The sequence below is a fragment of the Odontesthes bonariensis genome, chromosome 2, assembly GCF_027942865.1.
Source record: "Odontesthes bonariensis isolate fOdoBon6 chromosome 2, fOdoBon6.hap1, whole genome shotgun sequence".
Classification (NCBI taxonomy): domain Eukaryota; kingdom Metazoa; phylum Chordata; class Actinopteri; order Atheriniformes; family Atherinopsidae; genus Odontesthes; species Odontesthes bonariensis.
In genome coordinates, this window is record NC_134507.1 from 32095148 (window position 1) to 32122574 (window position 27427).

At 43.0% G+C, this 27427-nt stretch overlaps 2 protein-coding genes across 2 annotated transcripts in view; both read right to left on the minus strand.

Annotated features, from left to right (window-relative positions):
* LOC142397757 (protein NLRC3-like) overlaps window positions 1-27427 on the minus strand; it is a 104362-nt gene that overhangs the window by 48955 nt on the left and 27980 nt on the right. The gene's annotated exons all lie outside the window — the stretch shown is intronic.
* Window positions 10319-27427, minus strand: part of LOC142387547 (uncharacterized) — a 31677-nt gene continuing 14568 nt past the window's right edge. Inside the window, exons 2-5 of the mRNA XM_075472646.1 lie at window positions 20817-21979; window positions 11196-13109; window positions 10739-10804; window positions 10319-10333 (exon numbers count right to left, since the gene is read on the minus strand). Coding sequence (XP_075328761.1) covers window positions 10319-10333; window positions 10739-10804; window positions 11196-13109; window positions 20817-21956 — 3135 coding nt within the window. The 5' untranslated portion in view covers window positions 21957-21979. The remainder of the gene's footprint in view (window positions 10334-10738; window positions 10805-11195; window positions 13110-20816; window positions 21980-27427) is intronic.

The following is a 27427-nucleotide window of genomic DNA, read 5'->3' on the forward strand; positions in this document are numbered from 1 at the left end:
CAGAATACATGAATGACATGCTAGCTGAGTATAAACCCAGTAGAGCTCTGAGATCTACTGACTCAGGTCAGATAGTGGAGCCCAGAGTTCAAACTAGACACGGTGAAGCAGCTTTTAGCTGTTATGCTGCACACAACTGGAACAAACTACCAGCAGAACTGAAATCAGCCACAACTGTAAGCACTTTTAAATCCAGGTTAAAAACATTTCTCTTTCAGTGTGCTTATGGTTGAGTTTATATCTTTCTTTTTCCCCTCTTCTTTGATTGCTTTTAACTGTGTTTTTAATTTTTATTCTATTTTTTTTCCTCTTTAAATTGCTGCTTTATGCTGTTCTTTTAAATGCCTTGTCTTTATGTAAAGCACATTGAGTTGCCTGTGGTATGAAATGCGCTGTATAAATAAAGATGCCTTGCCTTGCCTTGCCTTGAACATGTGAATCTTCTGTTTGTACTGTCATGTATAAAAAGCAGGAAGACTGAAAGCTGCAATCTGATTGGAGACTGAAACAGGTGGTCACAGAAGGCATCTGGAGATGAGCCAACACGCTCATCATCTCTAATTGTCTCAGCTGTCACCCATCTCTCATCAGGGCTCCACAGTGTTTCAGCTTCTGTTTCCCTCTTTGTCAGATCCTTGTTCTTCCATCCATGGAACCGAGCAGAATGGAACTTTCTCAGCAGAATAAACCAGCAGCAGCACATGAATAAAACCCAGTCCGAACTGATCAGATCTCCTCGTGTTTTAATGATCTATCACTGATATCGATCCTCTTATTGATTTACACAATTTTCTTTTTACCAGTTTTCCTTCCTGCTCTGACTGCAGCAGCTCTGTTAATCTGAGAGAAATAATTACTAGCTCACTTGTAAGATGATACTTTGTTTGGTCAGAAATATGCAGCTTCAGATCCAAGACTGAGGTCATGTAATATTAAAGGGCAGATAGCTCAGACTGATAAAACAGTGAGGTGGTGATTGGGAGAGTGGGGGGTCAATCAGTGCAGGGAGAAGATACCTCGGCTTGTTTCTGTAGCTGTTCAACATGAGGACAGAAGCTGAGCCAAACCCCGTCCAACAGATCAGAACCATCTTTAGGAGGCAGGTGTGTCTTTGTAAGAGAAGACTATCCACAGAAGACTTCATGAACACAAACACAGAGGCTACGCTACTACATGCTAACCGCTAGTTAGCCACAGAAACAGGATGGACACATTACAGTTTGCCAAAAAGTCCTTAAAGGAGCTGCAGAGTTCTGGAAAAAGGTGTTCTGGAAAGACCAGACCCAGATGAACCTGTACCAGAGTGATGGCAGGAAGAAAGCGTGGAGACCAACAGGAAGAGCCCAAGATCCAAAGCATAGCAGCTTCACTGTTAAACACAGTGGTGGGGTTGTTATGGTGTGGGCATGTATGGCTGCCACAGGTACCGGCTCACTTATCTTCATTGATGATGGAGCTGCTGATGGAGTGGGACAATCAATTCCTTTACTTTCCCTTAAATATGTTTGGCCATGTGGAAAAACATGGCACCCCATTAAACTCATTGGCACGTGTCCTCTGGAGCAGCTTCTTAGAATGAGTCTGTGAAGCTGCAGTGAGTGATGGTCATTGGTCGTGTTGTCCAGGTGGAGGCGCTGCAGGAGCAAGAAACAGCTGTGCTTTGTAAGGGAAAGAGAAGCCAGAGAAGCAGCGAGGAAGCTGCTAAAAGGTGTCAAAGCGTGTCGTTGTAGCGCGCGTGCAGTGTGTTGTGTGTGTGGAAGAGCAGAAAGAGTGTAAAAAGACTGAGTCCTGCTGTATTACTCAGGCTGCACTACAGCATCTATTCACAGGTGCGATCCCAGTACTGAGCAGCACGGGGGCTTTGCCCTGCTCCGTTTCCCACCTGGGCCGTTGCACCCCTCCTTAGACAACCTGGTGTTCCCGGGCTACCCCAGGCGCACCATATCTATACCCAACTTAGTGCGGACACCAGATCGACATAGTCCTCTGCATCTCAGAACTCCTGAGTTCAAGCGATCCAGCAGCCTCAGTCTCCCGGTAGCTTGGATTACAGGCGCGCGCCACCGCTCCCGGTGACAGGTGCTCTCATTCAAGCAGGTTTTGGGCTTTTTGATCCTGACGTCATCAGCGAGCTAATTTGAAGAACCAAATAAAGCATCTTTTAAATGTTAAAGGCTGATCAGTGATGAAACATTTTGACCAAATGTGACTGACTTGTTAAAGGCATTTTGAAAATACACAGGTCAAAAGTCCCAACCCCTTTCTTCAGACTTTCCCCCGAAGCCACGGCTCTAGAGTACATGAACGCGCAATGCTTGTTCACGAGCGTTCACTCGTTGCCGTATTTAGTATTTAGTATATGCTAACTATACGTTTAATAATGCTAGGTGCTAGCCAAGCCGGCTTTAGTTTAGCTTCCTGCCAAGCTTCTGGGCGCGTAATTCGTTCACGGAGCAGGGTACGCGCACAGGGGGAAGGAGGGGGAGGGGGAGGGAGGAGCAGATTGCAGTTTGATAGACGGCATCAGAATCCAATCATTGTTAACGGTCCGTTCAGTATGATTGGATAGTGTTTTTCCTAGATTGTTCGTTCTAGAGGCCACTAAAACTTTTCATTTTTGTGTCAAAACTTTTAATTAATTGGTTGCAATGGGGGTGTGAAGAGTATTTCAAGCAATATGTAAAAAAATGCTCCAGAAAAAGAACCCCTACCCAACCTTTAAGTTTGACGTTTGATATCGATGAAACATTTTTCTTTGGTGCTCCGTAAAACCTCAATTTCTGATCAACTTCAGAGGAGTTTCTCATTTCTGCTTCTTTAACACTGACAGATCAGCTTGTTAAAATTGGCTTTGTACTTAGACATTATGCTCAGTACTATTCCATTATGACCTAAAGTGATCCAGGAGTAGGAGTAGAAAGACAAAACAATTAGGAAAGCCTGGGAAAGCAAGGGCAGATTCACACACACACATTATTTGGATTACTCAGAGACATTATTTGGGTTAGTATGCATATCCAATCACATTTGATCAACAAGGGATCCACCGTGTGAAACTAGGAGACATATATACAAATTGTAACTGGAAATAAGGAGCTCTGTCTGACAGATTCCTGTGAGAGTTTTGTCATACTGAAACCAGCGCTGAAATACTGCACTTGTTGCCATACCAATAAAGACTTAATTTTCATTTGAATTACTCCGGTCCGTTCTTGAGCTTTCAACTAAAAGAACCATATCTAACAAGCTCACCAAACATTTAAAAAGGAATGCCTCTAAATGTCCTCTATCAGGTGTCTCCTTTTTCTACAGTTTTATTTCAGATGTTAAAGACACATTAGCCTGTTCTCAGTCATGTAGAAAAGCAGTTCTCTTCTTATGGGAATAATCTTTATCACATTGAAACACGCTGTTTAAATACACAGATAGGAGCATTTTCAGTGCCAAATATTCAAAGTTTGCTTTGTTAGAAGATCCAGAGAGCAAATATATCAGAATAATTGATGTAGCTATAGGCAAATTTTTGACCGGTTTCCGCTCTACTTCCTAAACTCCTCCCGTCGATGCTTTCCACTTCCGTTCTGGCGGGCTCCGGTTCGTTTTGCTAGCTTAACCTGAGAAGTCCACTGATCAGAATGCCTCATGAGGTTTAGAATCTTGCCTTGTGTCCCTGTTAGTATATGTTTAACAGTTAATATTGTAAATTATTATTATAGTGAAGTAATTGTGTGGGGTTGTTTTGTATTTCACTTTTTAATACCTGTTAGGATTAAATACATGATCTTTCTAGTTGAAGCCATTTGTTTCATTTCCTCAAAACAATGAATTAATCCAGTGTTATTAATGTAAAGTATGAGTTTACTGTGAATGAACTGTGTTAAAAGAAATTGTAACACTCTAAGGAAGATAGGGCACTCATGATCGTAGTTCAGTGCAATAATGAAATGAAATCACATCAACCTTTATTTTCAATTTTGTACAACAATATATTCAACATTATATTACATTATGTAAACAACAGACATCTGTTGGCACCCTTGGGCACCTACAAAGGGCAGTTTATTTTGGTTTTAAAATGCTGAGATATTTACTGCAGAACTGTAACCTTCCCTCAACAAAATCATCAACGATTTTCGGGAGCATGTGGGAAAAGTAAAATGTACGCAGCCTTGTGATATGCTCCTGAACAAAGCCTTGGTCGTAGGGTACTTCTATTTCTAGGTGCTCAGTTTTGTATGTTATGTTGGGCCACGTCGTCACGTTATCCTCCCCATCCTGCACCAAATTCGGGTGGGGGATAGTAACTCCATCTCCAGTTAACGTATTTAAACTCTGTTCCCATTGTAAGGACATTATTAGCTATATGATCTGCGAGTGGGCTGTCAAAGCTAGCATCATCTGTTTACATTGGCAAACGCTGCGCAAACTACTTCCGGCGGAAATGAAGTGCATTTGTGGAGGGTAATGGCGCCGCCCAGGGTTTGTCGCGTAAAATTGCCTATAGAGTAATACAGAGTTGCGACACGGTTTGATGTCGCCGCAAGGGCTGTCAGGTGGTCCATGTGAGCCTCCGTAGTTCCAAATGTCACAGCGCTGTCAGTCAGTTTGAACGGGTCTCAGCGGGACGGAGCACAAAAACTACAACTTTAACTTTTACCATGCAATTTTCGGTAAATATTGACCAATAATGTGCATTGATCACTTCACTGAGGATGTGTTTTATCAACCTTTTTCTTTTTTGGAGCGGCAGAGACACATTTATCAGCGTTTTAAATGGTAGAGGGTGCCCTTACCTCGTCCTCCTTCATACTGAATCATGCCAGTGGTCCAGTTTACTTCAGATCTACATCCTCCAACAGAGCATGATGTCACTGTCTGTTCCTCCTGTTGTCCCAAACACTCCATCTGTAGAAGATGTCCTTCAGTCTGTCTGTTCTCTCTGGTGTCAGATGGAAAATGAGCTGAATGGCAAAGCTGGGCTGAATAAATTATTTTAAAGAAGCTTTAAATGACTTGGAGGGAAATATGTGGCTGTAGATGCTTTGACTGATGAGCCAGGATCAATTCTTCTTTTCTGTAGAAGACCTAATTATTCTGTATATCTTATGTGAACTGAATACATGTGAAACAAACATCTGTAACCCTGTTTATTGGGCTTCCAGCAAGAAAACTATTGTAAAATATGAATAAATTGATTAAAATATGAATTTGATCACTTTTTTTCTGGTTAAAACCAAAGTAAATTACAAAATAAATGTGTCAGTTGTGCAAAAAAAACCAGATTTAAACCAAACATTTCATTATAAAATATCATCATGGAAAATGTAAAACAAGCCTTAAAGGGGACATATTATGCAAAACTCACTTTTAGCGGGTGTTTGTTCGCCTGGCTGACGCGTCCACAATCTCGATGAGATGGTGGTCTGGGAAATAGGTGTACATTTTCTCGAATTTGAGGCGTGGTTTACGAATGCCTAGAGCCGTTTATTGGGCGCTACGAATGTCTATCAAATGACGTCTGGTTCTTCCCATGCTGCTTTGCGCGCGATTCATAGCCAATTGTATCACTTATACCAGATGACGACAGAAATTCGACGAGGAAGAAGAAAAAAAAAAGTAAAATAAAAGTAAACTTGCGCTCTAAGCTACTTAAATTGACAACAAAGTAGGCCTATATGCTATATTCTGCATTAATTTTTATGTTGTAGAGTTGTGAATTTATTTTAATAATGGAGAAATTGAGCAGCCTTGTTTTGTTGTCTACAGTAGTAGATCAACCCTCATCTTACATTGAAGCTCCCAGATCAAGGAAGTGACGTTGACGCAGCTTTAGCAGCAGAGAAGCTATCAGGCTTGTGTTGATAATAATAAACTCCTGGACTATGTACAAACTTCCAAATGCATCGTTTTGTGAGTACAGACCATATTTGTCTTACTGTAGAAGTTTGGTGTCATGGCATGTGATTTTAGTGTGGTAATTTTGGAGATACTGCCAGAGATACCTTGTACTAAGCTATTCGGGATAACTCAGTAACTCGGCTGATGTTCAGCCAATATCGGAAAAACTTCGGGTGGGCTACTTGGCTGGATGTCACGGTTCAAATGACCCTAGGGTGAATCTACTCCGAAACACTTTCTAAGGCTGCATCGAACGGTAACGTTGTGTCCACTGTCATGTTGGATTAACACTCTACAAGTTTCGGTGTAGCGCATAAACGTCGTCATCGTCTTGCTGCCCCTCCCCGTTCTGTGATTGGTTCCCAAACTCTGACAAAAATAAGGGCGGTGGTTTCCAGGCTGACTTTGCAGTGAGAATGAAATCGAGCGCAAAGCAGCATGGGAATTCCCAGGCTAAGTGTTTGTGTTCATATTTGAAAAAACCCATCCATCCATTTTCTGTAGGTCAGTAGAAAGACTTGTGTCAAGAAAAAAATGCTGCTGTGAGCCATTTGGATGGTTCCCCTATTGTGACGTCACAACAGGGGAATTTGCATTTACCTGTCGAGTCCCTACCCACTACATTAGTTGAAGATCCGCCATCTTGTATCGAGCATATGAGCGCAATGGCTGCATGGATGGATAGATGGATGGATGGATACTTTATTGATCCCGAAGGAAATTCAAGCATCCAGTAGCAAGACATAATAAAGCAATACAAATGTTTACACAATTCTAAACACTTTAAAAACAATCTAAGACTTAAAAAAAAACAGTTTAAAAATACACTCTCAGAAAATAAAATACAGAATTGTACATTTAGGGGTATGATGGCTTGTCACTGGGGCAGTACCCTCAGAAGGTATAGTTTTGTACCCTTATACTGAAGTAGCTTAACACAGACTGTCTATTGTACCCCAGCATGTAGAAAAAAAAGGTACATTTTTCCCTCAGTGCAGCCATGACGTTTGGACTAAAATCCATTCACACATCTGATTCCAACACAACAGACATTTGAAAGAGTTTCACAGCTTGAAGTTGAGCCTCGTGCCCTTTTAGTGTTGGAACAGCCTTAACTTTCAGCTTCAGTCATGAGCATCATACAACTGTCTGGGAAGTACAGGGAACAACTCCAAACCTTTTTCAGACTGCGTTAAAAGATTTCCGGGTCTTTGGGGAAGATGATAAGAGTCAACTTTCCCTCGTAACCAAACACACATTTTCTTCAAAAATATCAGTGTAGCAAGAACAGGAAAAGCATGAGAAAAGTTAACATCTGACCTTTAATGAAATGCAGAACAATGAAATACAGACGAGTGTAAAGCTCGACTTCACATCAAACTGAAATGAAATATTGCTTCTTCAGATGTTTACATAAATACCCACAGCTGGTGCAAAGCTACTTTGTGGATCTTAACTTTAAACAAAACAAATATGTTCAGTATAACAGAATAAACACGTTTCTACTTTCAAACAGACTGCATTTTGTTCTGTCCATCAAATCACAATTGATGCCATGTTTGTCTTGAACGTCGGGAGATCCGTCGCCAGTTAAAGCAATCCCAACAAATTATAAAGCACTTTCAATGGTTCTTCAAACATGTGCTCCCCACAGAACATTCAGTACTAAAGTCCTAAAAAGAGAAGGTGGTAATCCACAAAGAAGATTTTTAATCTGAACAAATGCAAGGCTTCTGATTGGTGATTCTGATTCCTGTTGCTGCTCTCAGGTGAATGTTTGCTTATCTGCCGTAAAAATTGTTGTTGATTTAAGCCAATCATTTATCTCCTGTGTGACTACGTTGGTGTTTCTTTAGACTACTTAATGTAGTGAAAGCTGCCCCACACTGACCACAGCTGTAAGGCTTCTCTCCTGTGTGAATACGTTGGTGTGTCTTTCGATAAGATAATGTAGTGAAAGCTGCCCCACACTGGCCACAGCTATAAGGCTTCTCTCCTGTGTGAATACGTTGGTGCGTCTTTAGACTACCTAATGTAGTGAAAGCTGCCCCACACTCACCACAGCTGAAAGGTTTCTCTCCTGAGTGAATACGTTGGTGTGTCTTTAGATAAGATAATGTAGTGAAAGCTGCCCCACACTGACCACAGCTGAAAGGTTTCTCTCCTGTGTGACTACGTTGGTGCGTCTTTAGACTACCTAATTGAGTGAAAGCGGCCCCACACTGACCACAGCTGAAAGGCTTCTCTCCTGTGTGAATACGTTGGTGCGTCTTTAGACTATCTAATTGAGTGAAAGCTGCCCCACACTGACCACAGATGAAAGGTTTCTCTCCTGTGTGACTACGTTGGTGTCTCTTTAGACTACCTAATCTAGTAAAAGCTGCCCCACACTGACCACAGCTGAAAGGTTTCTCTCCTGAGTGAATACGTTGGTGTGTCTTTAGACTACCTAATGTAGTGAAAGCTGCCTCACACTGACCACAGCTGAACGGCTTCTCTCCTGTGTGACTAAGTTGGTGTGTCTTTAGATTAGCTAATGCAGTGAAAGCTGCCCCACACTGGTCACAGCTGTATGGCTTCTCTCCTGTATGAATATGTTGGTGCGTCTTTAGACTACCTAATGTAGTGAAAGCTGCCCCACACTGACCACAGCTGAACGGCTTCTCTCCTGTGTGACTACGTTGGTGTGTCTTTAGATTAGCTAATGCAGTGAAAGCTGCCCCACACTGGTCACAGCTGTATGGCTTCTCTCCAGTATGAAGCTTCTGATGATACCTCAGATTTGATCGTTTGATAACTTTCCCACAGTCCTTACAGCAGTGCCATCTGGATCCCTCTTGGGCTCCATGTTTCTGCAATGACAGAGAGGAAGAAGACTTAGATCCTTTTGAAGTTCACACAAAAGATTTATCTAAGCTAACCTACGCTAACCAACATATTCTAACTGGACCTGGACAGACCGAGCCACACAGGTCTCAATATCTCAGATCAAATGTGAACGCTGAGGGTGCGTTTATAAGTGCCCTCAGCTATCAGCACTGTGCTCTGATGTGTTCTGCACACATTCAGCTTTTTGCTCTTTTACTAATTCTTTTTGTCATAATGAAACTCTGAAAAAGAACTTGAGCTACAATATTTCTAAATGATGGAAGGAACCAGAGTCTTGTCCAAGTTGTTCACTTAAACACCATGTTGAGGTTGGGCTGAAAAAGGTTGATGACTACTGGTTTAAAGGAATAAAAGTGATAGCGGTGGTAATACATGACATTCTTTACACTAACCTTCTGTTCCAGCTTACAACTCAGAGGTCTGCAGCCATTCAGCTCAACAGCCATCAGGGAAACACAGTCCGTTTTAACTCAACCTTTGTTTCTCTTTGTTAAAACAACTCTACAAACCTGTCATCTAACCATTAAAGTGGAAATGAAGCAGTGACATAACACAGATGACAAAATAATCAGTGAACTAAAACGTCAAATTAACGAATTACAAAAACTCCGAAATAAAAGCCGTTATTCAGAATAAAGCACTAACAATTTTTAGTACTGTATGTGCTTTCAACCTGTGCGCCACCATTGTTGCTATGACGTCACGAGAATGGTTGCGAAAACATTCTAATACTGTCAACATTAAATACACATAGGAAGGAACCATAATATACCGCCAAAATGAATGGAGAATGGGAGTGTGATGAATGCGACAGGCCAACAAATGGCGATAAACATCCTATAGCCTATGCTTTCGAGCCTGTGAGAGAAGAGGGAGCTGTGGTGGCAACCTACGCCGAGTCAGAGGAGTATGATGATGAGGAAGACGAACCGTGGGACCACCAAGATCGGGTTGGAAACATAGCGTGGTGTCAGCCTATGTGTGGGGCTTGCATACCAATGGACACGAATGCAGAAAGTGTCTGCTGCCAGGAGTTGAGGCTTAATCATTTAACCCAAGGCCAGTGCATCTCCCAAAACCAACACTTCAAGATGTTGTGTCTGGAGAGAGAGGTGTTGGATGTCTCGATCCTATTACTCAAAGACATCAGAGCTGACACGCTGGAGCGACCAATAAACAGCAGGTAGGCCTTATAATCCATTTTTCACAACTGATCAGCATACCGACACATCGTCTACACTACAGCTACAAAAACAACCTACACGAAGTTCCCCTCAACCAATAAGCCAGCTTAGCAGTCGGACATCTCAAAGCAGCTAGTTACTACCCTCTGCTAACACTTTGCGCATACCGGTAACTGCAATAATCGGCTAATCTTTCGGGCAAACATACCTGTCAACAATGCATTTTCACGTAGTATGTTGAGTTGAGAATCAATCATTTGCTGATAGCGTTGCATTTGGATGGGAATGCCCGAGATATACATTTCCTCATCCATTCTTGGCATATAGGAACTGCAGAAGCCGTCACCTCATATAGCGAAGCGCTGAAAAGATGTGGCGCAACGCAAGTGCTTGACACACCCACTCCTCTAACAGTCTGCATTGTAGCCCCCGCAACAATAATAATAACCACGATGGCATCTTCTATTATGTGTATTTCCACATAGCCTACCTTATGCTGATATCGTCGCTGTCCAACAGCAATCTGGTATCTCCACTTGTCATTGTTTTTTACATATTCATTTATAAATCACTATTTTCTAAATACATAATAATGTCAACATTAAAGTTAGTTAGGCTATTAAAGAATGTATCATACATATACTCATGGAGACTGACCAGTAGTACTGATAAATATTTTATGATAAATAGAGAATGAATATAAAATAATTAAAAAAATAGTGGAGATACAAGGTTTCTGCTGTACAGCGACAATATACTAATTGTACCTTCTTCCCCCCAGTCTTTACAGGCTTACAGCATACAGACAATTCAGCCTTTGGTCCAGGGGTTACCTGGGACGGAGGAACAGGGTTCCATTACCAGCCTGTGTCGTGAATTCCATCAGGACTGTCTACCCATCTCCTCAATACTGTGGATTTGAGTATTGCAACTTGTAGAAAACACATGTCCATTACAAATTAAAAACTACAATAAACAAATAAATAAAAATATGCATACAAATGTAATGCTGTGAATAACAACAAGTATTTTATTAATTGCCAACCAATCAATTCATTGTTTTAACAGTTTACATGTATTAGTAATTCATATTTATATATTTGTATATATACAGTATTTATCTGTCTCATATTTGTAATTTCTTTTTATCAGCACAAGATACTATGAACAATTCTTTAAAAAAAAAAAAAAAAAAAAAAAAAAAAAAAAAAAAAAAAAAATCACCCTAAATGGCCATACACTATTACAATAATACACTCTACATGACTCTTTCTTACAAGCCTCTCCTACACCTCTGGATTTAGGTTTTTGGGAAATCTGGTGTGCTGACACAGACACTTCCTTTTCTGGTCTGTCAATCCCTCTGTGTTCAGCAATGGTCTTCATTTTCCCTTTTGGACATTCCCTCAGTGCTTGACGGATAGAGACAGCCTCACATCTTCTCAGATCTCCTGCCACGATGTCCATTCGAAAGCTGTGGTCTTTCACCACCTTCACAGGAGCCACCACATGCCGATTTGCAGCCTTTGAGAAGTAGTGCTTCATTTGCTTTTCTCCATCACTTTTAGTAGCATTCTCCCGGACCACGTTGTTGTTATGGTCCAGTGCAGCCACACGGAGTCGGGCCTGAAAGCTATCTTTCAAAAACTTTTTCCGCTTTGTTGCGTACTTCGTGTAGACGGAGTGTAGGCACTCGAGTCTTCCTGTATGGATGCCCTCTGTGACGTGCTCGAGCTTTTTCAGCAGATATTTGTCCAGCACTACACTCTGGAGGCGTTCAAATGCAGCAGAGCGGGGGTTGAGCCATGGCCGTTTCCTCTCATCTTCTGCAGTGTACGGTGGGTGGTCACATCTCCTCATTGTCTCCCCTGATGTCCAGCAGTGGACATTGGTGATGTGGTGCAGCACAGACATCCACTTTTCCTTGAGATTGGTGGCACTTCCGTTGCATGTCATGGCACAGTACCACAAGTGATTCGTAATCATCTTCGCCCACTGGAGAAGCTGCTCGTCCTGGCACTTAAGCAGTCTCTTTTTCAAGTTTTTTGCAATGTGCCACAAGTCGAATTGGTGTTTGATGCCACCATACTCCTCCCGCATCACTTTTTGGACTGATGGATGGCAATCTGTTGCCAAGACTGAGATCGAAATGCCATGCTCCATGAGCTTGGTAAGGCATCGGTGTAGTCCCTCCACCTCAAGCCAGTAACTGTTTTTTACTTCAGTGACATTTACAGTCTCCTGAGCCACGACTACCCCAGACTTTGTGTCAATGAGGGAGTATGTGCCATACGATGCATTATGACCTGGGCTGTCGTAGCGCGAATCTCCTGACACCACCAAGGGCTCCTCACTCACTGTGCTCATCACTGCCTCGTTGTGTAAGCACCATGCATCATTGACAACTGGGATGACATAGGCTTTTTGGATATTAAACCACTGCCTCTTTGAGAGGCTATCCAACTCAAGTGCCTCGCAGACCTCCGTGAATGGAGTGCATTCGTTCCCAGTGACAAATACAGCTGTGGGGATGGCGACATTGCATTGCATACCACCTCTCACAAGTGGTTGGGAAGTCCAGTTGTATGTGTGGCCATCAATGCACTCTGTTTCTATTCGCATTCCAAACCCACTTTTGCGAACTACTGGTGGTTGCACTAAACACTTCCCACAATTCTCCCAGTGGCACACATTAAACAGCTTCAAAAGATGTTCAGTTGAAACGATGCTCTTTCGGCCACTGGAAACATTGACCTCCTCATCCTCTTCATCGACAAAACTCACTTCTGTCTCTTCTTCACTCAGTGGAAACTCAAAGTCATCTACACTCATGTCTTCAGCACTATCTTCATGGACTGACTCCTCACTCATTGAAGACAAGAATGATGCTGCACTTTGTTGTGGAGATGACGCCCTTGGCGTTGCGATCTTCTCCAGGCTGAAATCTTCCAGGAATGTGCTGTAGGAGTGGTCATTAATGACACTTTGCATGTTGTAAATGTCATCCGTCATGGTTCCCTCACTTCTGTATTCCACTAGCACTAGATCAGTCTGGGTGCTGGCGTCCACTTTTCTGCTGATGCTGCTGCTGCCGCCGTTGCCCTGACTTCTTGGTCCCTCCACCAATGTTGCCATCATCTTAAAAAAAAAAAAAAACACACACACACACACACACACACACACACAAACAGAATAGATTTGAACCAGGTAAAGGTAATATACATATACATATATACACACACTACATTATATATAATACTATACACACAATTGTGTTGCCTTCTATGACAATGGTAATAAAACTCTTGCAACTATTGTATAAATTAAATGACTTTGTTTTTCTGGATTATACATTTAAAAAGCCTTGCTTGTACATTAATTTTCCATTGTTGGTGATCACTTCATTAACACAGGTGTGGCAATAGCTGTGGTTGTACCACCAGGCTTCTATGAAATAGTGTGTGTCCTGAGTTGGCAATGTTTTTTATTTTTCTAGATTTCTGTTCATGTCACAAGAGGGCACAAGAGCACACAGAATGACAGGTATATTGCCTTTTGATCGATTTGACTTGCCGTAGCCTGGTATTTGGGCTCCAGTCCATTATCCAAACTCCTGTCTTCCCTTGTGCTTGTGCCCTTGTGATGACGCCATTGACGATATAAGTTTAATTCAATATCTCACACAAGTACGATTCAAAGGTCAATTTCTTATTTGCAATCGCGGTGTTGAATGAAAAAATACACCCCAACAGTTATTGTGGCTAGGCTGACAACGTGGAAACTTAATTGTTTTCTCCACGGAGGCGGGGTGCACGAGTGCGTAAGCGAAAGTCAAGTACGGGAGTTTGGATATTGGAGTGTTATCTTGGTGCGTGCGTAACTATTCATCACCAGTGCGAGCCCAGCGGTTGTGATGAGCATCTACACTTGTTTGTTATCTCAATAACTAAGCCGCTACATGGCTAAATGAAGAGCTCTTCTCCATCTCTTTCTTCTGAATGCACTATGATGACGGGCCGATTCTAAGGTAAATATTTGCAATCCAAACAATCAACTCATGTATAGCCTTTATCCCTTATAGCTAACTGTATGACGTAAACAACACAATTCCCCGAATTCACCCATCTCTCAGATGCGCGACAGTGAAACGCGTTTGGTTTGACTCGGAAACTTGGCCGAATAACAAATGTGTATTGTTTCATATCGTTTTTCAAGTCGGTAGAATAGCTTACCTCTCTTTCCTCTGCCTGGCCAGCGCGTTTCTGTGCTCGGTCTCTGCGCCCAAGGGCAGAGTCTGACAGCTCAGATGTTGTGGGTATGTCCGTCTCTCCAACACTGTATCCACTGAAGTCGAAAACTGATGGCACAGCATCTGGTTTTAGACGACTGGTGGGACGCCAAACAAACTGCCCATCATCCGTAAAGGATCCCTCTTTTATGTAATCACTTTCTAAGAAATGCTCACTGCAGACCCGCTGTACAGTTCCTTTAGGTGGGTGCAGGCGTTTCAGTGCTGCCAGCCATCTCTTCATCACCTCAGATTTCTTAGGAATGACGTGAAAATGAATTTCATTCCCACTGGCTTTAGCCCTGTAATATTCATTGGAGCATCCGGGGGCGATACAAAAAGACCCCCCCACCTTACGAGAAACACCTGTCATATTTATTTGTTGGTTGCCGCGATACACAATACAAGCTAACGGTAAGCTAATAGCAAGCTGTGAGCTAAACCATGCTCGTGACGTAAGCAAAGAACATGGCTGCGCCCTTGTGGCCAAAGTCAGTATTAAAATATAATTTTTCTAGCGAAACTATATGAATTTGTGATTTACTGAATGGCCTCTCATTTTTTAAAACAAATAAGCCTCTGAAAATGCTGCCATGTGCCACTGCTTCATATCCCCTTTAAAGACCCAGAATATTACCACCACCACGTTCAATTCATGTAACCCAGAGACTTTAAAAGACAAATAATGAAGATTAGCTCCTGAACTTCTCAAATCTGCAGACTGAGAGCCAGAAAACGTCCCACCACAACAATCTACCCGCTGATTTTCTTCCAGCAGATCATTCAGCCTGCAGCACATGTTGAGTCTGAGCACATCTGGATCTGCAGCTCAGAGAGAGGAGATGAAACCAGGAAACACTTTGCTGTTTTTAAACCAGGAAAAACACAAACTGAGCTGATGGAACATTTATTAAGTGACTCTAATATTGATATACTTGGAATATCTGAAAGTTGGTTGACACATTCATCATCATCTACAGCAGCTACCAGCATTCCAGGATATAATGTATTTAGAAAGGCTCGAGAAGCAGGGCGAGGTGGGGGAGTATTAATCTATAGCCGCTTTCGGACAGACCGTTCTAAGAAAGTAGTTATCAGAACTACCCTCCTCGATTTTCGTTCTGATAACTATCCTTCCCCAGCGGAACTGTTTCAGTCTGCATTCGCACATGAGTCGGGACCTGATAGGGACTGATGCGCCGCGCGCAGCCGTCTGCTTCAGTGACGTGTTAGCCGTTAGCCGTTTAGCGCTACATTCAAACACAAAACAAAACGGTAAAAGTAAGGAGAGTAGAAAAAACACCACCAAGAAGCTAATATGGAGAGCGGGGAGGCCACTGTGTTTATGGTCTGCATGATGGTGATATTAATCATGGACAATCACATCAGGCGTCTAATATCGAGGCTGGAAAAGCTCACAGAGAGAGTCAGGAGACGATACTTTTTCATTTCATGAAGGAAGAAAGGAGAGCAGAGCGCTGCAGACAAATGAGACCAGTGTAAGTTTAACTTGTTGTGTCTGTGTCTATGAGGAAACATTTCAGCCGTGATAGCATGACATGGGGCGTAGCTACCGACCCCCACACACCTCCGTTAGATTAGTTCTATAAGAACTATGAAAAGACCCGACCTCGGAGAAGGAGCTAAATAGTTATAGGAACTAAGGGAGATAGCCCCGAGTTCCTGTATGTCCGAACACGGGAGAAAACGGCCCCGCGGATTAAAAGGTTATTAGAACTGCCAAAGGTTCCTACAGTCCGAAAGCGGCTATTGTCAGAGAGAAGTTTCAACATGAACTAATAAGGTGGCCTAAAGACATTAATGCTGAGTGTATTGGTCTAAATGCATCACTCTGCTCTGCAATGTCTTTTACTGTGATTTGTGTGGATCCACCTCAGCAAAGGATGTGTTTTATGATCATCTTCAGACAATCTTAAATCACTGCAACTCGAATAAGGAAATCATCCTACTCGCTGATTTTAACATCAACTGGAACATCAAGTCAGGAAAAAAAACTTAAACAGCTGATGGATGAGTACAATTTGACTAATTGGGGTGGGACGATATGCTTTGGTCACGATTCGATTGTATCACGATTCTTGATAATTGTGATTCTACAAGTATTGCGATTCGATATAATCAGTAGGGGTGGGAATTTTGTTTTGTTTTTTCTTTGTTCCAAAGGCATCTGGTTCATACCCAAAAGCCAGCAACACTTCCTGAATAAGGATATCCAAAATCTAGAAGGTCTAATATTCTGGAAAATAACGACATTGAGGCTAGCTCAGATAACTTTATTAAAAAAGTCAATGATATTATAACGCACTTCACAAAAAAAAAAAAAAAGGTAAATCCAAGCAACATAGAAATAATCTGTTCTGGTTGAACAATGAAATTATAAAATAAATGAAAAATAGAGATAAAGTCTTAAGGATGACCCGTAAGGTGAAAGCAGATTCTATATTGAGGCCATGAATGGGGCAAATGGTAATTAAAAGCTAATATGGACTTACTAGTGACCTTTTAAAGACCAATAAACAGGCTCTTGCTGGCCCAGTTGCACATCTTGTAAATCTATTCATAAAACAAGGAACGGTACCATCGACATGGAAGATTGCTCGGGTCAGCCCCGTCTTTAAGGCTGACAAAATCTATCGACCCATAAGTATTTTACCTAGAATTTCCAAAGTAGCGGAGAAATGGGTTACCACAGAACTGACTGAAATTTCATTAATCAGAGACAGCTCCCTGTTATTTCCTAGAAAACTTAAAGAGCTTGTTGGATCAGGGTGGCTTTGTAGCTGCTGTATTTCTTCATTTAAAGCGTGCTTTTGACACCATTGATCATGATGTACTTATTGGTAGACGTGGGAGGGACCGCTGGCAAGCTGCTGCTTTATTTTAAGTCTAGTTTTAACGTTGGATTTTAAACCCATCTGCTAGAATCGGCTTGCTTGAGAAGGTCCAGAATGTGGGACCCAGCACTCTGCGACACCGAATCAGTAGCCAACAGTCTCTACCCGTTTGCTGCCACTGCCTCGCCACTCGTTAGCCAGCAGCTAGCTAGTCCCGTACAGGGCTCACCTGTACGGGACTCCTGTGGCTGGATAAGTCTGTACTGGTGCGCCCCTCGAAGCACACCGGTTTGGGCCGGTCCGTTGCCAGCCGGCTCTCCTGGGAGCCCGCCTGCTCCTGTGGATTGCTGTCAGTGCGGGGGACGCCGCCTCCCTGTAACACCGACAGTGTCCACCTGCCGGCCGCCTAGCCTGCTGCTAATCCCCAACGCCGCCCCCCGTTTCCAGCGAAGCTACAACCAGCACGCCCCACTCCTCTGCCTCCGCTGCGCTGGCTCTGTGGCTTCACCATCCACCATTGGATTACGTTGCTGCCGATCTCACACCATGTGGATTTTTAATCTGTTCCTCTGGATTGCGCTGTGTTTGGCTCTGGCGAGCGCATCTCCGACCCCCCCACCCCAGCTTGTATCCCATCACTACATTCTCAAACGACCAAGATACATCCACCGAGGCTCTGGACGGAACTTTCACTACACTCAACACAACAGCAATACAAACATTCGCTCCTTCTGGTCTACTAGGCTCCGCCCCCTTCCCAGCACTGTACGTGTTGCCACATGCTGCATGTATACCAAGAGTGACCTACGCTACCTGAGCGCCGGAAATCATTATTTCTCTATGGAGGGTCAGCGAACTGGGCGACCAGAGTGGATTCGCCAGGGGCGAAGAGAACTGAGCGACCAGAGCGGATTCCAGCGATTAAACTCAAGCTAATATTATGGTAATGAGCTATGACGCGGTTCGGCGAAAACCAATGACAATCCACAGATTGTAGGGGTCCGACAATATGCGGGGTTCGCGGAAACAGACGTGTAAACTTTGGTTCCTATCCAAACAATAGTCGTTTAATCCTGAGACTGTTGCAATTGCCGTGTCAAGTGCTTCAATACAATAGTGTAGTAACCCCACGCATACCTTTCTCACTGCAATTAAGTTTTATTTTGGATTTTATTTTGAATTTAGTTTCTTTTTCACAGCTGCCTCTGCTATTCCTGCTCTTCTCAGGTGTACCTAATGTAGTTTTACATATTTTGTAACGTGATGTATATCTTGTATAACAAATTGTAAATAACAACATGTTTATTCGTGTCCCTGCCCTCTCTGGTTCTGCTCCTATTTCAACTTTTCAAATAGTGCCCTCTGCTGGATGAAATCATACCTCTCGCACAGGAAACAGGCAGTTCAAATTGGTGATTTGCAATCTTCATACCTCACTTCTTCGGCTGGAGTACCACAGGGCTCAATATTGGGTCCTGTTTTATTCAGCCTAAATGTCCATAACTTACCACATGTCTGTAGAAATTAGAGGTGCACCGAAATGAAAATTTGTGGCCGAAACCGAATATTACAGTTCAGTTATCAAAAGTTAGATTTTTCACCATTTTTAAATATTGCTTAAATCTACACCTTACAATAAATGTTTAGACATGTTTTTCAAAGAAAATAAATGTTTATTTGAAATCTTCAAAAGTTATTACTAATAACTATAACTAATAACTAGAGATAAGTTTCATTAATTCCCATTTTCAATTCATTTTGGGGTTTTTTTCATTCATTTCATACAACAAAAAATACAACATATTATAAAAGCGTTCCAACACAAAAATATAAAAACATGCAATATAACAAATTATCTGAGTGTCCTTTTTGGCATAGAGTCTAGGTAGCCTGCTCCTTCAGGAACAGTGGCAGCATTTTTTGTAGTTTGTGTGTTTTGCCTTTAAGTGATATTTTAGACTGAAACTACTACGGTGAGAAGACCATTCAACTTGGCTGTAAATGCAGGAGTTTTTTTTTAAATTTATTTTGAAATACATGCTTTTACGTTGAAACAAGTAAAACAGGAAGTAGCGCCGGTTAGCTCCGTGAGCTTCACACAGACACCGAGGAGCACCTGTAGCGTGATGTTACCTGCTAGTTTATTTTTATTTTATTACTCCATGCTTCATGGTGTTTGCTGTAACTGTGTGAATGTGATTCAGAGGAGAAGTGTAAGTTAAAGAATCCTAGTTCTGACCGTGAAGATTGCCCCTGGGGAATGACTCTGCCGTTGGTTGAGAAGCAGACTAAAGTGGCCAGTATTACTTTGATTCTTTATTGGTACCAGCGACAATGCTAAGAATGCTATTTCTTTAATGATTACAACAACTAATGTTGTATTTTATTTTGTTTACTTGTTTACTTGAACATTTAGTTATACGGTGTTGATGTGGCGTTAATAAACATCTGTGAAAAGAACCGGAGTCTCTCATTGAATCAATGGGCGGCATATTGGCAGAGTTTACAGATCACTTTGGTTCTGTCGACTCCGCCGTCTGGAAGTGGATAATTTTGCGTAACCACTATTCGGCCTCCAATTCGGCCACTCATTTGGCTTTCGGCCGAAAGCCGAATGTGGTTTTTTTTGCATTTTCGGCCGAATATTTTCGGTTGCCGAATATTCGGTGCACCTCTAGTAGAAATATAAAGATGCAACCATATGCTGACGACATTGCATTATACTGTCATGCCAATTCAATTCAAGAAGCTGCTGCAATTCTCTCAGGAGCCACGGTGCCAGTGTCTCATTGGCTCCAAAACTGTTGTTAACATTTGAATAAAAAAAATAAACAGCCTGTATGTTTTACTCCCGGCAGCCAACAGAGGGACAGCAACCATCAGTCATGGTGGATGCAGAGACACTTGATGTGGTTCAACACTTTAAGTACCTCGGGGTAATCTTTGATTCTAATCTCAATCTTAAGCAACACGTTAAAAAAAGTCACAAATACAATTAAATTGAACTTATCAAATTTCAAACATGCGAGACCCTTCCTGACTATGGAGTCAGCGAAGACTTCTACGCATGCAGTGATACTTCCTCGTATTTCCTACTGTTATTTAACATGGTCAAATACATCAGACTGCAAAATCTTGGACTTTGATAGCCATCAGCTGTTTTTGGATGTCTGTCTCATCTTTAAGGTTTCCAAAGGATTAGCCCCTCCACTATTACAGGATTTCATAAAGACAGAATCCTCTAGAGTAAACACCAGAGCACTAGAGGAGACTGATGTGCAATGATGCAGGACTAAGTTTGGCCAAATGGTGGAGTCCATCAGAGGAACAGTTTTGGAACACACTGCCAACTCGTGTTAGAAACTGAGACAATTCCACCACCTTTAAAAAGACCCTTAAACAGTGGTTGAAAACAGCCAGAGCTGCTCTCATGGGTCACCTCTGCGTCTTTTCCCTTTTGTGTACGGACTCTTAACTTTGATGTGAATCTTTCTAAATATTTTCTGTTTGTTTGTTTTTTAGTTTTTGTCATGGTGTATTGTCTATATGTTTTTATGATACCTGCCTGAGGACAACGGATGAAATTTAGCAACTGTGCCAACTCCAGCATATTTACATGGATGCTTTGCTGATATGTTGATTAATGTGCAGTGTCCTAACCAAATAAATAAGAAATAAAATAAAAACGTCCTCCACACTGACCTGTGGCCCGGGGGACCCAGAGGATGAGCGGGCTCGTTTCCTGGTGGAGGGGTTCTGCTCCTGGTTCAGCTCCTGGTTCAGCTCCTGGTTCAGCTCCTGGTTCAGCTCCTGGTTCAGCTCCTGGTTCAGCTCCTGCTCCTGGTTCTGCTCCTGGTTCTGCTCCTGGTTCTGCTCCTGGTTCTGCTCCTGGTTCTGCTCTTGCTTCAGCTCCTGCTTCAGCTCCTGGTTCAGCCCCTGGTTCTGCTCCTGGTTCTGCTCCTGGTTCTGCTCCTGGTTCAGCTCCTGCTTCAGCTCCTGCTCCTGGTTCTGCTCCTGGTTCTGCTCCTGGTTCAGCTCCTGCTTCAGCTCCTGCTCCTGGTTCTGCTCCTGGTTCTGCTCCTGGCTCTGCTCCTGGCTCTGCTCCTGGTTCAATTCCTGGTTCTGCTCCTGCTTCAGTTCCCGGTTCAGTTCCTGGTACTGCTCCTGCTCCTGGCTCTGCTCCTGGCTCTGCTCCTGGCTCTGCTCCTGGCTCTGCTCCTGGCTCTGCTCCTGCTTCAGTTCCTGGTACTGCTCCTGCTTCAGCTCCTGCTCCTGGTTCTGCTCCTGGTTCTGCTCCTGGCTCTGCTCCTGGCTCTGCTCCTGGCTCTGCTCCTGGCTCTGCTCCTGGCTCTGCTCCTGGTTCAATTCCTGGTTCAATTCCTGGTTCTGCTCCTGCTTCAGTTCCCGGTTCAGTTCCTGGTACTGCTCCTGCTTCAGCTCCTGCTCCTGGTTCTGCTCCTGGTTCTGCTCCTGGCTCTGCTCCTGGCTCTGCTCCTGGCTCTGCTCCTGGCTCTGCTCCTGGCTCTGCTCCTGGCTCTGCTCCTGGTTCAATTCCTGGTTCAATTCCTGGTTCAATTCCTGGTTCTGCTCCTGCTTCAGTTCCCGGTTCAGTTCCTGGTACTGCTCCTGCTTCAGCTCCTGCTCCTGGTTCTGCTTCAGCTCCTGGTTCAGCTCCTGGTTCAGCTCCTGGTTCAGTTCCAGCTCCTGCTCCAGCTCCTGCTTCAGCTCCTGCTTCAGCTCCTGGTTCTGCTCCTGGTTCTGCTCCTGGTTCTGCTCCTGGTTCTGCTCCAGCTCCTGCTTCAGCTCCTGCTTCAGCTCCTGCTTCTGCTCCTGCTGCTCCATTCTGGTTCTCCGACTGATGGACTCTGCAACAGTCAGCACATATGATAAGATCCAGCTGTGGCGTGCAGCGTGTTAAACCACACCCACTTTTCTTCTTCTCTTGATAACCTTTCTGCACAGTTTTTAACCATCCAGTCATATTCCATTAAACTCATTATTAGGGACCGAGCAGTGAAACTGCAAGGACCCTATTGTATCTGTAAGGTTTATTATTTTTCTCCGTTATTCTTCTTATTCTTTGCAAAAGGTGCTCGAAAACTCATGAAATTTTGCGAGCACCACCTGCCAGTCGACGACATGAAAGAATCTAAACATTATATTTTTGGGAGTCGCTCATTGACTCTGTAGCGCCCCCTACGGTGCTTAAAAATGGTCCCCGCAATAGGATTAGTTTCGCGTGGGACAACGAAATTCACTAATTCATCATGCTCAGACGCACAAAAAACTCTCAGGTCGCCATGGTCCCACGTCCACAGGAAGGCGGCCATTTTGGATGGAAAGTGCGTTTTCGTGCCATTTTTGACCGATTCCACGCCTTGCATAAGATCGAACTCGTCCTACAGATTTAATGCTACAGACTTCAAACTTGGCCAGGTTACTCTTAAGACATGGGGGGTAAAATTCATGGGGAAACTTTTTCAAAACTTAAAGGGCGTGGCCGTGGCGACGCCTCAAAGTTTGATGACTCGCCATCACTTGCCTCAAAAAATTAAGTTGCTTATAACTCCCACATACATTATCCAATCTGTCCCAAACTCCATACGGTGAATGCTGGACCCAGCCTGAACGCGCACATATTATCATAGTGATATCCACCTATAGCGCCACCAGCTGGTGGTTGGAAACATATTTTCATTTCCACACCTCGCATTTGATCGAACTTCTCCTACATATTTAATGCAGAAACCTTCAAACTTGGCCAGGTTACTCTTAAGACATTGGGGAAAAAAATCATGGAGAAACTTTTTCAAACCTCAAAGGGCGTGGCCGTGGTGACGCCTCAAATTTATGACTCGCCATGAAAAATTAAGTCGTTTATAACTTCCACATACATTATCCAATCTGTCACAAACTTCATACGGTGATATCTGGACCCAGCCTGAATGCGCACATATAAAATAGTGATATCCACCTACAGCGCCACCTGCTGGTGGTCGGAAACGTCTTTTTTTTCCACACCTCACATTTTATCAAACTCCTCCTACAGATTTAATACTACAAGCTTCAAACTTGGCCAGGTTACTCTTACGACATGGGGGGAAAAAAATCATGGAGAAACTTTTTCAAACCCTGAACAATGTGGGCGTGGCCAGGCGGTGAATATCGTGTGATGGCGTTTGTGATTTGAAAGCCTTATCATCATCTCAAGGTCATGAAACTTGGCACACACGTCCATCTTGACAACCTTGTACGTATGTAAAGGGTATCGTGTGTGGGCGGAGAAAAATGGCTCAGTGGCGCCCCCTAAAAATTTCCAAAAACCCCTCCGCATTGGGGTTATTATGTGCTCGTACGTACGCAGAGGGTATCGTGTGTGTGGGCAGAGCTGCGCGACTACGGAGTCCAGCGCATGCCACAACGTGCGCACATCCAACGTACGCACACCTCGGTCCCGCTCACAGCTGCTTGCAGCTTTCTAGTTTTGGTTCTTATTTAAATCCCTGTGAACTTTAAAATGCTTCTTTAAAGGCCCACTAAGGTCAAGGTTCAAAATATTTGTAGCTTTTTTATCAAATTCAGAAAAAAATGTAATAATATACTCTGTAGACCAACACCTACTATGTGCAATATCCCGTAAATCTCATCTGAGTCAGTGTAAGGCTTTGCGGTAAGACGTATTGCATCACTTCCTGTTACCTTGCTTGTGTACTGTGGAATTTCTTGCTCCTCTTGGACTACTGATAATCACTTTATTTCTACCTATAACTTACACAATTTTGCATAGTTAACTCTATAGCTTACCATTCTTTTCTAACACACTCCTACAGATCTTTAATCTTTAATCTCACTTTTTAGCGGTGTGTCTGGTTCTCTAGCGTAGCATGGCTACCAGTTCTCTCCCTCCATCTCCTGCTTTCACCTGCTCCGTGTGTCAGATGTTTAGTTACTCCTCTGCCTCCTTTAGCGATAATGCTACATGTAACAAATATAGTCTTTTTGTAGTTTTGGAGGCGAGGTTATCTGAATTGGAAGCTCGGCTCTGCACTGTTGAAAATCAACCGATAGCGAGCCAGGTCCCTTTAGCCAGTGTGGAGCCACCTAGCGTAGCTAGCTCAATTAGCCTCCCCCTAGCAGAACCTGAGCAGCCGGGATTACAACGTGGCTGGGTGACTGTCAGGAAGAGGCATAGCTCTAAAGTCAAGCCCGTTGTTCACCATTGACCTGTCCACGCTTCAAATAGATTTTCCCCACTCAGCGACACACCCGCTGAGGACAAAACCCTGGTAACTGGCAGCTCTATAGTCAGAAACGTGGTATTAGAGACACCAGCAGCCATAGTCAAATGCATTCCAGGGGCCAGAGCAGGCGACATAGAATCCTATTTAAAACTGCTGGCTAAGGATAAACGTAAATACGGTAAAATAGTTATTCACATCGGCATTAATGACAACCGGTTACGCCAATCGGAGGTCACTAAAATGAATGTTGCATCGGTGTGTGATTTTGCCCAAACAATGTGGGACTCCGTAGTTTTCTCTGGACCCCTGCCAAATCTGACCAGTGATGACATGTTTAGTCGTATGTCCTCCTTCAATCGTTGGTTGTCCAGATGGTGTCCAGCAAACAACGTGGGCTACATAGATAATTGGCAATCTTTCTAGAGAAAACCTGGAGAGACGGCATCCATCCCACTTTGGAAGGAACAGCTCTCATTTCTAGAAATATGGACAAATTTATTTGTCACCCTAAAACATGACAACCCAGGGTTCAGACCAGGATGCAGAGTTGTAGTCTTACACACTTCTCTGCAGCTTCCCACCTGCTGCTACCCACCCAATCAATTAACACAAAAGGAGCAAATCCTCTTGTGCCAAAAAAAATTAAAACAAAAACTTTAACTGAACAAAAACAAACTATTAAATGTGCTTTGCTGAATATCAGATCTCTCCTTTCCAAGTCTCAGTTAGTGAATGAGTTCAGATTTGTGATCAAGTTAACTGATGGATGAGTACAATTTGACACAAATTGGGGTGGGACGATATGCTTTGGTCACGATTCGATTGTATCACAATTCTTGATAATTGTGTCAGTTATCAGGCCCCTCTGTGTGGAATCAGCTGCCAGTAAATGTCCGGGAAGCAGACACCCTTTCCACTTTTAAGACCAGGCTTAAAACTTTCCTTTCTGATAAAGCTTATAGTTACGGATGGCTCAGGTGATCCTGAAACATCCCATAGTTAAGCTGCTATAGGCCCAGACTGCTGGGGGGCCTCATCTGTCACACCTTTCCTCACTTTACTCTCTTTTTCCCCTGTTTAATTTCTCAAATGATATTATGTACATGTGACATTATTGTGGTCATTAACTCGTGTTTCACTGTTCAAACAAGTATCCTTTGAATGGTGTTACAGTAACCCCCCCCTTTCTTTCTTCTCAACCCCCAGCTGGTGGAGGCGGATGGCCACCCTTCCTGGTTCAGGTTCTGATGGCCACCCTTCCTGGTTCAGGTTCTGATGGCCACCCTTCCTGGTTCTGGTTCTGATGGCCACCCTTCCTGGTTCTGGTTCTGATGGCTACCCTTCCTGGCTCTGGTTCTGATGGCCACCCTTCCTGGTTCTGGTTCTGATGGCCACCCTTCCTGGCTCTGGTTCTGATGGCCACCCTTCCTGGTTCTGGTTCTGATGGCCACCCTTCCTGGCTCTGGTTCTGATGGCCACCCTTCCTGGCTCTGGTTCTGAAGGCCACCCTTCCTGGCTCTGGTTCTGATGGCCACCCTTCCTGGTTCTGGTTCTGATGGCCACCCTTCCTGGTTCTGGTTCTGATGGCCACCCTTCCTGGCTCTGGTTCTGGTTCTGCCAGAGCTTTCTTCCTGTTCAAAGGGAGTTGTTCCTCTCCACAGTCGCCTCAGGCACGCTCAGGACGGGAGATTGGACTGAACCAGTGCTTCTCAAAGTGTGGGGCGCGCCCCACTGGTGGGGAACGGAGACATGGCAAATGGGGCGCGACAAACGGCAGGAAATTTTCAATTTTATGCCTATCTTAAATGCTTTTCTTTATTGACAATAAAGATAATTCACTAAACAAAACACCCACACACAAACAAAGTAATAATGAATAGCTAAAATTATGAGAGAGCATTGGGAGAAAAACGTAACCTGGAACTAAAGTGCAAAAACAATGATTGACGTCGGGTTTTAATTGCGGCTGGACAGCAAGGTAGCAGGTAGCGTAACTGTGAGCAACATGGATAAATTTGTGGCTCGGGAGTTATGTGAGCAAAAGGGGGGGGCAACGCCTTTAGCCTGAGTCACTTCAAACAGAGTAAGCATTAACTGAGCTTTCAATTAGCAATAAATTAACATTGGGTAGCATTAGTAATACAGCTAGTATTGATTAGCAATAACTAGCATTGATTAGCGATAATTAGCATTAGATTAGCATTGGTCAACAAGGAAGCTAGTATTGATTAGCAATAACTAGCATTGATTAGCAATAATTAGCATTGAATAGCATTCAATTAGCATAATTAGCATTCGATTAGCATTGGTCAACAAGGAAGCTAGTATTGATTAGCAATAAGTAGCATTGATTGGCAATAGTTAGCATTGGTTAGCATTGTTAGCATTTCGTTAGCCATAATTAGCATTGATCAGGAACACAATTAGCATTGATTAGCAATAGCAATAAGGCAAATATTGGTTTAAATCTTAATTAGCATTAGGTTAGCATTTATTAGCAACAGCTAGGAAGCTAACAGCAATTGGCATTGGTTAGCAAACATCAACATTAGCAATAATAGTAACCTAACTCCGAAACTAGAAGTCAAAAAATAAATTAGCCTAACATTGAATTAACATTGGTTTAATTTAACCAAAAAAACAACCTAGAGCATAAGCTTTCAAAGCTAACATAGGCTAACCTTAACATTAGCATTGACAATATCCAATCCAATAATTAGCTGCATCTAAGCTAAATTTAGCCGAGCATTAAATTAGCATTGATTAGAGTTAGTTTAATTTAAATTGACTTTCAAAAAAAAAAAGGGGAAGAATAATAATAATAATAATAATAATAGGAAAATTAGGGACAATAAATAAGTAAATAAAAAAGAAAAAGTCAAAAGAAGGGAACTAACTAGGTGAAACAATGGGTGTAACACCAACAATAACCATCAGCGCCAAACATCCTGAACATTCCAAAGATATTAAAAAGATATCTCTAAAATGGGAAAAACTAACAAAAAATAACATCTCACCCTGGCCAAAAGGTGGCACTTTCAATGTAACTACCTGTAAGATTAGGGAACAAAG